The sequence below is a fragment of the Thunnus thynnus genome, chromosome 21 (genome assembly GCF_963924715.1).
Source record: "Thunnus thynnus chromosome 21, fThuThy2.1, whole genome shotgun sequence".
In the NCBI taxonomy this organism is placed as follows: Eukaryota; Metazoa; Chordata; class Actinopteri; order Scombriformes; family Scombridae; genus Thunnus; species Thunnus thynnus.
Genome location: NC_089537.1, coordinates 16,010,949 through 16,028,870, shown reverse-complemented (window position 1 = coordinate 16,028,870; position 17,922 = coordinate 16,010,949). Strand labels below are relative to the sequence as shown.

The following is a 17,922-nucleotide window of genomic DNA, read 5'->3' as shown; positions in this document are numbered from 1 at the left end:
TATCTGTCCCTACTGGTTGAGGAGGGAATGTAAGTGAGACAAACTGTTTACTGGGCTTGAGCATTCAGATGTGAGACATGGGACAGTTCAGGCATCATTGTTAGTACTTCTAAAGTTTGTAAAGACAAGACTGTTGTTTTTCATGATTTTTTTCCATATTTATAATTGAAAATGAGCCATCTGTTGCATTAAACAACCCTTTGGAGTTCATGGTGTTCACATTTGTTCAGGTGAAGAAGATGAAGATCATTAAGGATGTGATCGCACTGAGGTTCAAGACATCAGACAGCGAGGGTGTGATTCTCCACGGGGAGGGCCAGCAGGGAGACTACATCACCCTGGAGCTTCGCAAGGCCAAGCTGCTGCTGCAGATAAACCTAGGTGGGAAACACATGCCATGTCATGTATTTAGACAAAGTAAAGCAGAGCAAAGAAACTATAATTCTAAACTTGTGTAATCAAAATGTATAGATTGTCTGTCAAGATAACACTATCTTGGAGCAAAAATAAAGTGCCAAGGCACAGCTTTTTACTTTTTATGCTGTAAACAACAATCCATATGTGTGGAACATCACTCACTGTCGACCAGCTGTGTTGCTGACAGAATTGGTATAACCTTTAAGGATACCTTCCTGCAGCACAGAAACAACAGCTTTGGTGATGAATTCTTGTACCCATTGTTACAACTATACAAAGTCTATTACTGTATAATGAGCTGTTAAAGACATATCAGGTGTGTTATTATGGGCAGGAAACTGTGACATAATTACTTTTATTTGCTTTATAATGTGTGAGAGAATAACTTGATGTGCAAACATGAGAAACCAATCCACAAATGTCTATTAATTGTGGCATGTCAGTACATGCTAATTCATTAACAGTGTACAATGCCTGTGTTTTTATAACTAACATTATTATTACATGTTAATTACAGGCAGTAACCAGTATGGTTCTATTCTGGGTCATACCTCTGTGACCACCGGCAGCCTCTTGGATGACAATCACTGGCACTCTGTGGTGATTGAACGCTACCGTCGTAATGTTAATTTCACCTTGGACAGACACACTCAGCACTTCAGGACCAATGGAGAGTTTGATCACCTTGATTTGGACTATGAGGTGAGAAGCAAAGTATAATGAGTATACAAAAAGAGAGAACGGCCGTCAGAAACCTGATAACATTCACACAAGTCCAAATTCAGACACAGGAGGGGACAGTGATGCTTGTATGTGTATGATCTATGTCAGTCCACAGTAGGTGCCTATATATGTGCCTGGCTACTGTGTAAAGAACAAACATATTCCTTCTAGTTTAACAAAAGAACACTTAATTTCTCAACCTACATTGTAACAGCATCTTTCAAAGTAACTGGCTTGTCTAGCAGTTTGTCACAATGTGTACTTGGTTTAGCAAATTTTCATTTAACTTAACAGTAGCAAACATTTAAGTCATGTTTATTTGTTTAGCCCTAGATCAAATACAGGTAGCACAAACCCAGTCTTTATGCAGTTTTCCTCTGGCAGTCTATTTGGTAATTTCTAGACTTTGAACAAACTTGCAGCAAGATGGGAGAGGTGGTGCGGTGCAATTTCGGGGCTACTTTTGGCTTGAAATTGTGTTTACATTTCCTCCAGCTCAGACCACCTCTTATTGCAAATGCAAAGCAATTTTGGTGGTTTGAGCTAGCAGAGGTGTGTGCGCACAGAGCTCTCCAAAATGACAAAACACCTGTCATGCATGTTGTGTTTTGCTCCTTCCAATTTACTGCATATTTTTTCTGTGGATTTATATGCTGAATTATACAACTTTCGAAGAGATTAAGGCAGAATCTATAACGGGCAGTGAATTCATACAATGAGGCACCTCTCTATGGTCACCAAAACTGCAAACAGTTGTTGACCATGCTCACATGCGTTTGTACCACTTGCATGTGTTTGAGCCCAGTTTCAGGAAAAATAGAAGAAGGCTTTACACCCAGCATTTTACCCTGATCAACCCAAACTCTAGGATAAACTTCCCAAAACCTTAAAGTCCAACTGAAATTAAATTGCATGTATTTCTGATATAGCATACATATCTGCTCTGTAAATAAAGTATCTTTTGTTTGAGAAAAGTATAAGGTTAGTTGTTTCCATACAGCCAATCAAATCTTTGCATTGACAATACATGTAAAATAAGTGACATTATTTGTGACTACAAAAAGCGATGAGTAATTATGATTTCAGATGGACTTTAACACATGACAATTTGATGCTTGAAGCTTTAGGGCGGGTAATTCAATGAAGCTGGGAGTGGACTCAGATCGCAGGAAGTTCAGTTCATGAGAATTCTGGTTTAGGAGCTTTGGGTACTACTGATGTTCAGCACAGAATACTTTATCTGTTAATGCGAGCAGTTCCCACGTAAAATCTGAACCCTCTCAAACTGATTGGGAGTCTCAACAGCGCTGTTCAATCATTTCAAACCTGTGAGAACACGGTCTTATTATAGTTATTAGTTGTCTCTTTCTGATGATGTTTATTCCTACAGATTCTGGTTATTGTTGTGTTTGGAGTGCGTTACCTGTCCTAATGGGCTTTACTGACTTTGAAATCGTATTTTCAACAACTGCTCATCACAGGTGGTAGCTTGTCCTCCACTGTCTATGCAGTACATTGATACCACACAGGAAATTAGATATTGGTTTTACACTGTGCTATAATGCTAATCCATAAAACTCACATAATTAATGTCAGTCAGTAATGGAATACAACAAGTTCAGCTAATAATACTTAAAAGAGGAAATTGATTTTTGAATGCATAATGGGTATGAAATGCACTTGTGTGTAATGTGAGTGTGTGCTGTGTACATTGTGTGCATGTGAATCTATACATGGGTAAATGCCTGTGTTTGTGTGTGTGTGTGTATTGATATGTTTGTGTGTGACCTTTACCAAGTATTGCTGATATGGCTGATCTATTCCGGTGTTAAGTAGGATACTGAGAAATGGGGCAGGACAAACCACAGTCCAATTAAACTGAAGCTGTTGAATTAAAGGATCTTCAGGGAAATCTATACAACAGGGTGAACCAGAAGGTTGTGTGTGTGTGTGTGTGTGTGTGTGTGTGTGTGTGTGTGTGTGTGTGTGTGTGTGTGTATGTCTGTGGTGAACCCTGAATGGATCGTGGCAGTGTTATTGCCTGAGAGTCCCTCTTACAGATAGCGAAATTGTGACCAGCTTTTACTCAAAGTGTAGCCTACCTCTGTACTCCATCTAGTCCACACACTCCATCTTGTGTATGTGTGTGTGTGTGTGTATGTGTGTGTATGTGTGCAAGTCTGTGCATCTTTTGCTCCCATTTAAGCCTGTAGACTAAATATCCGGGTGCATTTGTGTCTACCCTTGGCTGTAATTACTAAGACTACTGGAGCATCACCACAGACTCAAACACACATGCACACACACACACACACACACACACACACACACACACACACACACACACACATACAGATAGACAGACGCATATCTACTGGTAATTGCACACCACTCTCCATCATCTTGTCTTCCCTCAGAGCTGAAAGAAAAAAACTGAACACGTGTACAACTGTAATACGTAAATTACGAAACACAATTTACGTTTACGTCATTTCTGTGTCCTTCAGTGCTTCCCACCAGATGTCTGTTTATTAGACTCCATCTCCTCGCCTCAGTTCTCCTCTCATTGCACCTGTTCCACACAATCCCCTGTCTCCTTCCTTTAGTGCTATCTCCCGCTGCTCCTGCAGTCACATTATATAAATGTGTATGGTATATGATGTATATATCAATAGTATACCAATATCAAGGTATTTGGTAAAAAGAAGATATTTGATCAGTCAGTATTGTCATGGTTGAAATGCAGATCAGATACTGTAGCTCTACCCATGCTGCCTTGAGATTTAATATGGGATTGACACTGATTGTTGTGTATATATAAAGTCAGAGTCCATCTATCTGTGTACTAATTCACACAACTGGCCTAAAGGTGGCACTGTAATATTTGACATAAGGGCATTCTGATGCCATCACATTTTCAAAAAGTCTATACAATCGATTTGATCAGTCTCAAATTGCCCTTATATTGTCATCATAAGAGGGTTTTTTCATCATAACAGTTGAGTGTTTGTAGACCTTCATGTACCTTCAGGACATTCCTCTACACACAAAAGGCGAACATTATCCAAACCCTTACCAACAAAGCAAATAAAACATGCCCATTTTAACAATTACTCTTAATACCACATCCATCTGTGTCTATTATGTTTTGTTATGTTGTCCATTTGATACTTTTTTAGTGTTGTTTGGCAACAGAAAGCTTGCCTTTTACTTGCCAATTGCAAGACTGTTTTTTTACCATACAGTATACAAGTAACCTACCTGTTCAATTAAATTAGAATGATATTAAAATATGTGTAGAATTGAAAATTGGGGGACGCCCCAGATTGTCTCTATCCAGGGACCTTTGCTGTAAAGCCTCTTGAGGCAAATTTATGATACTGGGCCATTTAAATTAAATTGACTTGACTTGTTGCACATAATCCCCCATCTCTCTATTGTTGATGCTAATAAAGACATAAAGATGCCCCCCATTTTAGCTCTTTGCTCTTATTAGATATGTGTAGCTACTGTATTTGGAACACATTTTGTTAAGGGAAATTGTTTGTTTTTTTTCATTTCACGTCAACTTTATGTAGATTTTTAGAATTAAGAGGCAGAAGCAGTAAACTAATCAAATGCAGAGGAAGTTAATTAATTCGTCTTCTTTCCACTCTCTGTCTGTTTTTACCTTTCTGCCCTCTGTCTCTCTAGTTGAGTTTTGGGGGGATGCCATACAGTGGGAAGCCAGTGGGAGGAGGGAGAAAAAACTTTAAGGGCTGCATGGAGAGCATCAACTACAATGGAGACAACATTACAGACCTGGCTCGCCGAAAGAAGCTAGACACCTCCAGCTTTGTAAGGGAAATGTGCATACACACACACACACACGCACACACATACACGCTTATGTATATATACAGTACTGGCCAAAATTTGGACACACCTTCCCTTGACTTGAATGAGTAAGTATATACTGTATATATTGAGATGCAAACATATAAATCTAAACAGTTTGAAATAACACGCTTGTAAAAGCAGCTGAATATTAAACATACTCATTATTGTCACACTAACTCTGCATCTGACCTGAGTCAGGAGGCAAATTATTCACTGCACCAAAAAAGTTTAACAGATTCATAATTAATCAGATACAACTGACCCATCAGTGGCCCCTCCATGTATTTGCCTCCTGTCTTTCCTCCCTCTTGATATCATGGCTGCCATTTTACTATTTTGCTGCAACCTACAAAGACAAAATTTCAGTGCAACCACTGTGTTTTCAATCTATCTCAACAGAATAAGAAGTATATTAAATGTCTTGCTTCTCCTCATCAAATACACAGCTCTGTGGATGACTGCTGGATGTAACTTCAGCACATTAAGTGTTTTGCCATCCTTAAAATTAGTTACTGAACAGCCTTTGATAGACTCTCAAGTCTCAGAGCCCTCGTCTCTCCCCATCTCCTGTTCCTCCTTAAGAGCCAGTGTATCTTCTTTGATCTGTGTTGAACTGATTGAACAAATGGAGGCACTAATCAAGTTCATTAAAGCTGCACCTCTAATTCTCTCTGATGACTCACACAGCCATTCATTTCCAATCAAAACAGATCCGCTCTCAAATTTCAGAGAGACACACACACACACACAAACACAAACACAGATGCAACCAGGAATCATCTATAGTTGGTAAGGCAGCTCAATAATGTGTGTTTGCTAATGATTTGATTAAGAGCACAAGGTTGAAGAAGCTCAATGGTAATTAATGCTTAAATTCCACAATAGTGTTTGTTTTCTACCAGCACATACACATCAACCAGGTTACTGTTCAGCCTTGGTTTCAAACGCAGGGTGAGTCAAAGGGAGACTTTTTGCTATGTGCACAAGGAACATCAGTCTTTGAATCTAGCTTTAGTCAGGAACATCTGAAGGTAAACAAACAGATGCTAGATTCAAAGCCTAAAGGCCCGGTGAATAAATACATGATTTTCTACAGTGTCGGGGCATTTGAAATATTCAAGCAACTTCACATACAGGCCCGCATTCAAGTTTTTTTTAACTATTCTCTTTGAAGATCAATTGATGACTTTCTATTATCTCTTTTTGTTGGTCTTTTTCTCTCTCTGAATTTGTGTCTTAACAGCGTAACCTGTCCTTCTCCTGTGTGGAGACCCACTCCTTCCCGGTCTTTTTCAACGCCACCAGCTTCCTGCAGCTGCCAGGACGGGCCAATCACAACACAGTATCTGTGGGCTTCCAGTTTCGTACGTGGAACCCCAATGGGCTCCTGCTGTTCAGTAATATCGGCGACGGCACACTGGAGGTCTCACTCAAAGATGGCAAGGTTGTAGTTCATGTCAATGTGACGACGGCCACCAGAAACAACCGGGTAGACTTATCGTCAGGTGAGTTTGTCAACAGACACAATCACAAAACCACTTCACAGCTTGAACACTTTATTTGCTTTATTTCGACTATAACACTGATGAACTCTAATCTGCACTCATTAGTATTAATAATAAAGCCAGTAATAAGTTGCATGGAAACAAAACAATTAAACTATTTACATAATGAAAAGACAATTATTAAGACACCTGTCACTGTTGTAATATAAATATGTTAGTGCCACAAATGTACTGTGGGGGATACAAATTATCTTATTTCATTTCGAGTGTTTGGTGTGAAGCGTTGTAATTCACATTTTTAAACGTCCTGCAGAAGTGACACATGCAGTAGGTGTATTTCATATGGGCTGAAAGGCTGGCGTCTCTAATTTTCATCCTAGACCTAATTTTACACTCTAATTTACACATTACTGTGTTACTATTATCAGATTATCTCTTTTTTTCTGAAGTCAAAAAAATAAATATATTTTTATATTCTTAACATATATGGGTGATACATTTATTTGTATTTACCTTACATTTTGAAGTAATTCTGCAATGCTGTCTTTACTTTTAAGCATTGGCGCAGAGACTACATTATCACAACAAAACAAATATGGTGATAGTCTCAATTAAGGTATTCCTCTTGGCCCGTGTTCGATCTCGCCTCTCCACAGTCTCTGACTTGACATGGTGTTGATTTATGTGGTCATGAGCCCAACCACGCTAATAAGCAGTCGGAGGAGTTTCCAACAAAGAAAGCATATAAAGAATGCTTTGAAACTGTAGCAATGAGATCCGATTTTTCTGCTTCCTCTGACATGAATGGCAGTCAACAAAGTAAACAAATAGACTTTTATAACTAAAAGTGTTTATGATAACTGTTTGATCAAAGCATGTTTAAACATGTAACTGGACTATAATTGTCACTCTATTGGAGGGACATTCTGTTTTTGAGTTCAGCTGCTGTTCATAAAGCTGAAATGTTTTATTCACTGATTATTTAGATAAACACCAAGAGAATAAGGTTGAAATTAAACTTCCCCCCCCCCCCCCCAACAAGTCTGTTTTTAATGGCACCATTCATTCACTCCTATCCTACCACCTCTAATCCTCCCCTTCCTCCCTTATTCTTATTTCCTCCCTCTCTTTTGTCTTTCCTTAGACACACTCATTTATTCTGTCCACTGCTGCTTTAATAGGCCATTATGCCCAGGGGTAGGGATTATTACAGAGTTACCCCCTAGGCTAATTGGGCTTGAGCCTGTGATTACATCAGTATTACTAGAATACACAGACACACAAACACACTCTCACACACAAAAACATCCACTGCTTCCTTTGATTCTGTTATTAGTATCTCTAAGAAAGAAAGCCACACTGGCTTCTGGCTTCAATGACACAGTGGGAGCTCAGTAGACTTGTAATGAAATGCTTAGTCCCTCTTAATGGCAAATATACTGGGGAGAGACGTGCAGATGTGCACACACTAAGAGGGGGAGAGAGAGGGAGAAAAGAGAGCTTCTTACAGAGACTACACAATCCATTTTTTTTCTCCTCCCAGTGGGGATAATTTGTTTATGAAGCTGTTTAGCGACAGCTTATTGAGACATATAATCAGGCATCTTCTGGAAGGTAAAGACATACAGACTTAATCCACGGATCTTTTCATCTGCAACTTTTAACCCCTTTAACTTTTCAACCATCTTAAGCTGACATTTATGGCATACAGTACATTATAGAAAGTGGTATCTTACTGGTGCAGATTAGTTTCTCTATAGGAGAAGACACAAAGGAGGCTACGCAATAAAAAAGAAAGGGAAAGATAACATCTCTGGTGTTGAACATGTCAGAATAAATCAGGTTGAGGAGTTAGTTCTTATAATGTGCTAAAAAAACATTCATTTTGGGAGCTAAAGTTGTGCCTCTGTTTTGTTTTTTAGCACTTGATTAGCTGAACCAACGTTTCTCATATCACATGCATTCCCATATATTAACCACAGTGTAAATATGATGTAAAAACAGGTGAATCAAGTCAATTTCCAACTCACTTTTGCTTAAAATCCTGTCACCTTTTCTAAATATAAACCATAACAGCTTTTTAAAGATGGTATGCTAATAACGTAATGTAACCATCAACATAACTGACATAGCGTGATGTATTATTTAAAGTTACACTGAAGGAATATTTCATTTTTTTATATTAACATTCAGTCAAGTGACTCCTTGTAAAGGAGTTGCTAGTAATGCTGTTTCCACTAAGAATGAGTACTCTAGTTTCAATCTACGTATAAAAATGGCAGTGATAGAATTACTGAGGGTGTAATTTAGAGAGCCAAACATCTAACTAGCCAATGAGTATCAGCAATGTCAGGCAATTGTTTGCTCACACATTAAAATATGTTTGCTATTTTTGTAGTTGCAGACAACTTTATTCATAGTGATGTTTAGTGTTTATATTGAAATAGAGGGATATTTAGGTCTGAACCAACCTTTTTTATGAATGACTTTACTATGAGCATTGCCCTCCAACTACCAGCTTGTAATTTCCCGAATAGTTTTCTCTGCAAAATCCAAGTGTATCAGCAGGTGCAGTGAAAGAAAAAGGTGGATGAGGGAAGGGAAGTGATGAATAAAAGCTCTGTATTTCTGATAACGTCCAATCACCTGAATAGTTCTTCATAATCTCATTCTCGCTACAGTGGGTCCCAAGCCATTAAAGTTAATTTATTTTCCTGATTGGAGATAGAGCGGCAGGTACAGTGGATCTCGTCTGCTAAGAATATACACAAAGTAATCCCCCTATGCATAACATATTCAAAATGTGTGTGTGTCTAAAGATGTGGTTGTGTGTGTGTGTGTGTGTGTGTGTGTGTGTGTGTGTGTAAGGACTTACCCTGAGGCTGTTTGTGACCTGCAGAAACACAATCTTCTCTCCTTTGAGAAAACCTCTGTCATTTCATCCACTTCCTCCTCTCAAGAAGTGGAGAGACGGATGATGAAACTAAAGGGAAAATGACGTCTTTGCGTGAACACTCTCGATTAGACCGTGGGTGTCTTCTCAAGGGTGTGTGTGTGTGTGTGTGTATGTTAATAGAAGGTACTTAGTTGTGATTCTTGCAGGGACTCTGATCTCAGTTTCCCGTCACTTTCCCTTTACTTACTTACTCATTAAATCTCCAACTCTCTTCTCTTTCCCTCTCATCACTCATTTGTTGGAATTGTATAACGGCTTTGTTCAAATAGGGCTGGAAAGTGTTGCCTTTATGGCTGTACAGCAGGACCAAAGCATGTTTTGATGTGCCCGAATATAAATCAAACCCCTATTTTCCACATTACCTACCATGAAATGATCCAGTAAACCAAAGCCAGTGAAAAAAGTTCTTTTTGTACTTGATACAGATAGCTGATGTGTGTTGGTATTTGTTTTTGAGTACTGTAGGTGCACTGAAGATGTGATCCTCTGATCATGATTAATTATCAAATTGGGCTGGAGCATTGTTTCCATGGAAACAATACTCACTGTCTCCAGTATGCTTTTGCACACTGGAGCTTTTGAGACAAAGAAATCTAATTTCCTGAGAGATTTTCATGCACTAAGTGAGGAAATATGTGTTTTGGTACTCCTGATTGGCTGTCAAAGAAGACAAAAGATTTAAGTAGTGATAATTAATCTCGATTAATTAGATGTGTTAGTAAAGCTTCAAGAAAACATGAAACTATAATTTAGCTCTCTGCATCCTTCACCACATGAAGTGCTCTTTGACAGTGACAGGTAACATGGAGGCAAGATAATCACGAATGCAAATTCAGATGTTCACGTTCCAAGAAGAAAATAAAATGCTAATTCTCTACTCCTACACATTATACTGCTGTCATTATTCAGTCCTGACACAAAATAGTACAAACATATCCAACACTTTTTTGTTATAGTGTAGTTTTTTGAATTCCCTTTCAACACCATTATATATCTTGTATCTTTCTTGTACATTATGATCACAAATTATCTGTCTACTGTTATTATTATGCCTTCTTTTTAAAAAAGGTATTTATTATGCAAAAATAAGTTTCATCTGCTTTTCTCTGTTGCTTTCAATCTTTTTTGCCGTTATTAATTTGTTAATTCATTATTTCTGTAAATCAGTCAATTTGATATCACCAGGAGGATGTGTGTGTGCGCGCGTGTGTGTGTTTTTACATGCATGCGTTCACATCAATCAGCTCAGCCAGAAGTTATAACATCAGTTCTTTTGAGATGCAGAATTGCTATCACACACACACACACAAGGTTAACTTGCACAGTCTGAATAGGAAGCAAAAGGAATTACAATAATGGAAAGGCCTGAGGCACAGATTTAAGGGGGAGAAAAACACACTACAGCCACCCCCGATTTATAATGTTATATTGTTTCATTCCCCCTGAGTGTATGTGTGTGTGTATGTCCCTGTGCCTGTGAGCATTTGTGTTTGCGTATGAATGTGTCTATGATATGTTATATTCTTAGGCTTTGTGTGGTTGGCATATTGCCATCCGTGAAGACGTGTGGAGCTCTTCAAACTACCTTGGAGGACCGAATATTTAGGAGCGGAGGAGGATAGATTCATGAATGTCAGAGGGACCCATACGTTTATAGTAGACAAAATTCATTTATACTGTACATACAGGATCAATATGTAATAGGAATAGGGGGAAACGGAGGAGGAGAGAAGGAGAGAAAGAATTTTAATGTTACAGAAATAATATCCACAGTCTCTACAGTCTTAAAAGGATTTATCACAATGATGTGCGATATTCCTAACATGTTCTCCAGGGAGATGAAACACGAAAAAAAACAGAGGTACAGCCATAAATAATGTTTATTCCCCATGTGTAATGTGATAATATGATAATTGTTGTGTATTACTTTCCAATATCTGTGTAGCAGTAATTCGTTTCTACCACTGGGAATATGATTAGTATTCACCTGGCCACCTGCTATCAACTATAATAACTCCCACCCCTATTTTCCATATTATCTCAGGGACTCACCATTAACTGAATCCATGTTATGTTACTGTTTCATGATGTATTTAGTTGTTTATGAAGTTATCATCATCTCACTGGCTTTGTTTAACATCCCTTAAAGCATATCTTTGTCTCTTATTCTTGTTTTTACAATTCTCAGTGACAGTAACATGGATTAGGCATTTACAAAAAAGAGCATTATTCGACTTGAAATACATTAATTATGGATGTACAGTAACACACACACAACACACTCTTGTGCATTACATTGTTGTTGTTGTTGTTCTGATCTTTTCAGTTCCTGCAACACTTTTGTGAAGTTAGCAATTCATCCTTCTCGCCATATAAAATCATGGCAATAAGCATGAACTCAATATGACCTTCTCTCCTTTTATTGCTTTTCTCAGTTTTTCCCTCCTTGGCTCATGTGTAGTGTTTACCCTGACATGTCATCCTGAATGAGTACTTTTTGATTCATTTTTAAATTTTAGTTTTATGTGTTTTGCTCAGCTTACTCTCCCTCTCAGCTCTCCCTTGCATTCAAAATTTATCATGATCATGCTACAGTACTGTCTGTTATCCATCATTGGTCTCCATGGTAAATATTCTGTAGCTGAAATCAAGAGAAATAAAATACCGTACCTGCACACTTATACAGATAAACACAAATATTAACACAACTCTTTGAAATCACTTGGTTGTGGCTTGTTGGGAGTAAGACAGTCCTGAATGTTGGGTGTGTGCTCTCTGCATCTAGGCTTTCTAACTGTGATACCATTGATCCTCTTTGTACCTTAACCCTCAAGCACTGTGCTCAGTGTCTGTGATCTGAAAGTAGAAACTCTAGAAACAAATAGCCATAAATGAATTGAAAAATAATCCAAGTCCAAGAAATTGGTTTATTTCAATAGTGATGCAAGCACCATTGGGTGTTTTTATATGTAAACTTAACTGGCACTATAAAAAAAAAACACTGGTGTAGGGACCCTTTTTAGAATTGTGGAGTTGATAAGGTCCTTGAATGCAAAGATTCAAGTCTTTAGTGAAACACTATACACTCAGCAGTTATCATGGAACACAAATTTCAGCTCAGTGCAAGACAAAACCCCAACTGCAAATTTTCTTCTTTATTGGAGCATGATGATTTTAGGTTTTTACCAGCTGACTCAGGCTGATTATAAATGATAATGGCAATAAGAAGAAGTGGATCAGAGGTTAAATCTTGTCAATGCATACTACCTACCTAGTATATATTTCAGTATAGGGCTTACTGTCACTGTAATTATGAGAAACATGACAAATGCCATCTATTTACCACAGGGATGCTAAGTTAGGGCAGAGCTACACACGAAGGCATGACTTTGCATGTTCAAGCCACTTTTAAACTTGTCACTGTGTTAACTGCGTCATTAAACACAAAGCTCATCCAACATAACATGACATAGATGCCTTTTCAAGTAAAGGAAACACTGTAAAGACAGCGCTACTCTTAGATGTAGCATTTTATTTGCCTGTGTACTCACATCAGCCACTTTGTCTTCCTGGCATTGAAGTTTAGTCTTGGTGACAGTCAGCTCCACCCTGTGTTCTGCTGCCATGTTTCTCCACTCCGTCTGCTCAGCCCAGATGTCAAGGGTGGTGGCGCTGGTCTGACCACTTGTCTGTTTGTGAATTGGCTCAAACCTTTTGTTCTACAAGAATTTCTTCAACACTTTTGCTCCCTACCGCAGCCCATGTCCAAGTCTAACACAACAGCAACGGTGAGAGTACCAGTGTGAGTAATGGAGAACTTCTGATGCTCAAGTAAATCTTTAGAAGACCCAAACTGTAAACTATTGAAGCCCCAGCAGCTACTGTTGGTGTATCAGTCAAACTATGTCTAAATTTTAACCAGGTTATTTACACAGTTAGACACAGACGACTGCTGGTTCTGTGCCAAAGTGTCAGAAACTTTACTGTGTTGGTACATTTGGGACTTCATCTGGGGTTTCACTGTGTGTGTACATCAAGTGTCAGGGCATATATGGTGTCACCATGGTAACAAGGCAATGTGCACACTGTGTCAATATGTGTGTGTAATGCCTGTGTTTTTGCACGTGTGCACAGACCTTTTAAGGGATAGTTGCCTCATTTGGGGGAAAAAAAACCCCGGACATTGTTTACAGAGTCACAAAAGATGAGGTGATATATCTTGCAGTTTAATTTGTTGCAGTTTGTTGTAGTATTTTCGTTTGAGTCATTCATGTCAGAATTTGGGAAAAATGGCAATGGACATCAGTATACTGTCACTTACATGCAGTCCACATTTACATGCACTAATGCTTGATGTTAATTTAGTGTCTTTCAGAATATAGCAATTAAGACTTTTTTGAAATTTGACCTAAAGTAATTAGGTTGCTTGGATTTAGGTCAGTATACAGCAAAATATAATAAGCCAAATAACCCATAGAATGAAACATTAACTCTGACATTGGAGGGTTGTTGAGACATACTCCTTAATTGCTTTACTCCAAGTAAGCTTGTTCATTAGAGTTTTCTTTTAGGATATTTTCTCAACATAATGCACACTGTTAATATAGACTTTGTTTCCACACAGCCTGATATTTCAGCATTGAACAAATGTAGCAACAAAACAAAGTCAGCTTGTCTGCAAGGCAGAAAAAAACACAGGGCAGGCTGAAGAGTGGGCTTTTGACTTGCAGGGAGCATTTCTACATACGTTAACCTCAAGTTTTGGAATGTTTAGTATAGATATACGACATCATAACAGTACATAAATAACAGAAAACCAGAAAAAGCATAATATGTCCCCTTTTAATAAATTCACATTGTTTTTACACTATAGTGAAATTACAACTGCATACATCGGGTACATTTTTTTTTTTTACAATGTATTTAAAGGCCTTGGTGAAGATATCAAACTATATCTGAAAGTCACAGAGGGAACATCAGAAAACCACTGAAGCTGTTCAAGGTGCTAAGATCATCATAAAGCCTACATTGTTCTTGGAGACGCATGTAGACCACACTTCCCCGTTCCAGCTCTAGAATTAATGCATTTGCAATGAAAGAATGACCACTAGCTTCCTCAGAGTTGTGCAGAATTCTCTTACTATTATGGTACATATTTACTGCCATCCATTCTCTGTTCTTGTTGTGGAAGGCAGTGAATCTGAAGTAGTAGACTCCTTTGACAGGTGCTGTGAAAATACCTACAACAGCAGAGAATCAGAAAGATCAGCTCTGAATGTCTCTCAACCAATGTTATAATTTTAGGGATCAAGCATACCTGTAGTTGGGTTGTAAGCCCCGCCAATATTTGTGAAGACTCTACTGTAGACAAGTGATGTTTCAGTATTGAATGGTCCAATTTGCCCTGAAGAGGTCAAACCAGCAGAGAAAGCCACCTTCGGAGAGCCTATAAACACAGAATGGAAACATTTAAGTATCAGAATTAGTCCAAACAGCTCAAAGGGACAAGAATGTGAGGGGAAATGATCAAAAATCATACACAGTTCTACATTTAGAATTTTATTATTTTCAGCTTTATATGTTTCTGGTTTCTTATTCAAATACCTGCAATTTTATTCTCAATGCCATCCAATCTGTTCTTGGTGAGCAGTAGTTCAGTCTTAGTATCATCCAGTGCCTCCCTGAGAGCTGCCATGTCCCTCTCACTGGTCGTCACTCTGGAAACCAGTGCTGCCAGTAAAATGAGTCATAAGTTTTTTGTTGACAATCTTTGAAATTGTATATGTTGTTGCTTGAGTGGTGATTTTCGATGTATTGGAATATATTCTTAAAATTTCTTTAAATAGTTTTAAGATAAATATAATGAAGTTCTGAGTAATCTTCTATTTACAGATAGTCGCACAAGTAATGATCCACAGAAATCTAATTTGTAACAATTTTGATCATTTAAGTAATTTTTAAGCAAAAAATTCAGTCAGCTTCTCAAGTATGAATATTTGCTAGTTTTCTTAAAATTCTCTAATAATAAACTGAATATCCTTTGGTTTTGGACAGTTGGTCAGACAAAAGCAATTGAAATATGTCAGCTTAGGATACTGTGATGGACATTTTTCACCATTTTCTGACATTTTACAGACCACAAAGCAATAAAATAAATATGATATTAATTCATAATGAAAATAATCATTATTTTCATTCGTAATCCTTGAAACATTAGCCTTAACATTACACATGTTCAGCTTACTACCTTCGTTCACTTTCTCCAGACCAACCACTTTGTCTTTCTGGGTTTGCAGTTCAGCCTTGGTATTCCTCAGTTCCACCCTCTGCTCCACAACCATGTCTCTCAGAGCTCTCAGCTCATCCCAGATATCCTTGCTAGTCTGGCCACTTGTCTGTAAACCTTGGTGAGCTCCTCCGCTCTCTCCTTGAGCCCCTCGTGTCCCAGACAGACAGAACAACACCACCAGCAGCAGCAGCGGCAGCAGAGTACCCCTCATTGTAAAACCTGGAGATTTCAGGAATACCTCTCAGAAATGAAAGGAATCAATTTTTGTGTGTACTCTTTGTAAAAAATCTCTCCCAGTGACCACAGGTGTTATGAGCAGCAGTGGTCAAAGAAGACTCTCTTTTATCATTTTGTCTGGTGCAGAGTTGCCGTAAAGGCCGTCCCTGACCATATTTAGGAAGGTAGTCTGATGCAATGTCCACAGCTGTTAATGCAAGAACGATTTTTCCCAAAATGATGCCAACAATATATAACAATAAACATAATAAGACACATCACATAAAAAAGAACCTTTTAACATAGTTGTGTTTATTACATTATGTGGACATAAAGCTATGAGATATGTTTTTAAAGAAGCCTTGGATGGAATCGGGAGCTAAAAGATTTTGTGGCCTCAAAAATTGCTTTTCCTTTCAGAAAGGGACAAGTTAATATCTAGAAAGAATATCTGGGTCAAATATTATTCTGAAATTTAAAAAAATCATATAATTTCAGTATTTTTTTATGTGAAATCATACTCAAACTTTGAGTTTCTTAAATTGATTATTTTTCAGTTTCTCGTCACACTTTTTTCTTTCAAATAAGAATTCAAAAGGAGGGGGTGAGATGACATGTGTGAACCCATATTGCGATTTCTTCATTTTTATTGCATTCAAAACAAAAACAGTGCAAAGCGATTGGTCAGCCTTGTTATGAAGCTCCTCATATGAATGACAACTCCAAACCAAGCCATGAAATAGTCTTTATCTAGTCACATCTAAACAATTCTCATCATCCTTCTCCTGCTCTCCTTCATTATCTGTGTGCTTTTTATCTGCAGCAGACAGCTGCCATGTGCATGATTTGAGCCTGTATGTTTGGTGTGTGACAGAGAGAAAGAGAGAGAGGGAGAGAGAGAGAGAGCACCACATATTTGTGTATGTAAGATACAGTGTATGTTTCAGCAGGCACTTGTGTCTGTTTGTGCGTGTGTGCTGCAATGAGTGTGAAGATTCAATAACTTTGCTATCACTGATAAGCTCAACATTCAAAGCTGTTGCAGGTGATGTAAAACAGATGAGGGGACACAAGGTTACACAGTATCTATTTTCCATTACATTCAAGAGGTTATGGAGAGGGACGGGATTGAGCAAAGAGCTTGACAGTCATTACCAAACCAATATACAGTCAGAAATGTGATTGTCGGTGAAGGGGCACATCAAGGTCGCTTTCTACCGGAACTGACTTTTTAGTTGCCATTCAGACAAAACAGACACCATCCTCTGTTATTACTTGTCAGTTCATGACCTTTCAAGTGTTAATGTTTAACAATAGGATTGTATTTTACTCCCTGGAAAACTTTATTTTTATGCATTTATACTTGTCTGTACTGTTGTGTGTGTTGCCCACGTGTGTTTGTGTGTATTTAAATAGCAATCACACCCCTCAGCAGGTTTGCTTTTAGTTTCTTTGGTCATGCCATGATCACATACTCACATACACAAACACACCCAGCTAATGATTAATTTGCTCCCTGCTGACGTGGAAGCCACGGTCTCCAATTGCAATCTGGGAAGATATAAACAAAAAGTCTGTCTTATAGACGGTGAAGACGCACACATGCCTCCTGCAAAGCAAATGTGCTAACAGAAGCTTACACACTCTCTTACACACACACACACACACACGGGTCAAATGTATTGACACACGCAGCAGGGCTAAGGTACATGCGTATTGACTTGCATGCAGATCTGCTGAGAATGATTTGCACGCGACCGTACCTTGAACTTCGCTACAGTGTCCTCACTATCGATGTATTACAGTCAGCGAGGCAGTGAGCTGAGACGGTTTTAAAAGACGCACTCTGCAGCAGATGGTCGCATGAGGAGAGTAGTATAAAGACAGAAGGAAAAAGGAAAGAGCGAAATGCAGGAATAGACAGAAAGAAAATAAAG

General features: G+C 38.3%; 2 protein-coding genes across 2 annotated transcripts in view; one reads left to right on the top strand and one right to left on the bottom strand.

Annotated features, from left to right (window-relative positions):
- Nucleotides 1–209: 209 nt before the first annotated feature.
- Nucleotides 210–17,922, top strand: part of LOC137173806 (contactin-associated protein-like 2) — a 110,165-nt gene continuing 92,452 nt past the window's right edge. The window contains exons 1-4 of the mRNA XM_067578882.1: nucleotides 210–381; nucleotides 935–1,119; nucleotides 4,834–4,977; nucleotides 6,263–6,524. Of these exons, the coding sequence (XP_067434983.1) occupies nucleotides 210–381; nucleotides 935–1,119; nucleotides 4,834–4,977; nucleotides 6,263–6,524 (763 nt within the window). The remainder of the gene's footprint in view (nucleotides 382–934; nucleotides 1,120–4,833; nucleotides 4,978–6,262; nucleotides 6,525–17,922) is intronic.
- Nucleotides 14,324–16,082, bottom strand: LOC137173255 (cerebellin-2-like). Its single transcript, XM_067577981.1, has 4 exons — nucleotides 15,728–16,082; nucleotides 15,085–15,210; nucleotides 14,798–14,926; nucleotides 14,324–14,720 (listed from the first exon to the last, which is right to left on the bottom strand). The coding sequence occupies exons 1-4, from the start codon at nucleotides 15,978–15,980 to the stop codon at nucleotides 14,443–14,445; spliced, it is 786 nt and encodes a 261-aa protein (XP_067434082.1). The 5' UTR covers nucleotides 15,981–16,082; the 3' UTR covers nucleotides 14,324–14,442.

Coding starts and splice junctions, on each gene's coding strand:
- LOC137173255 (XM_067577981.1), bottom strand. CDS start 15,980: ATGAGGGGTACTCTGCTGCCGCTGCTGCTGCTGGTGGTGTTGTTCTGT. Junction 14,927..15,084: donor CATTGAGAATAAAATTGCAG/GTATTTGAATAA, acceptor CTGTGTTTATAG/GCTCTCCGAAGGTGGCTTTC. Junction 14,721..14,797: donor GGCTTACAACCCAACTACAG/GTATGCTTGATC, acceptor CTGCTGTTGTAG/GTATTTTCACAGCACCTGTC.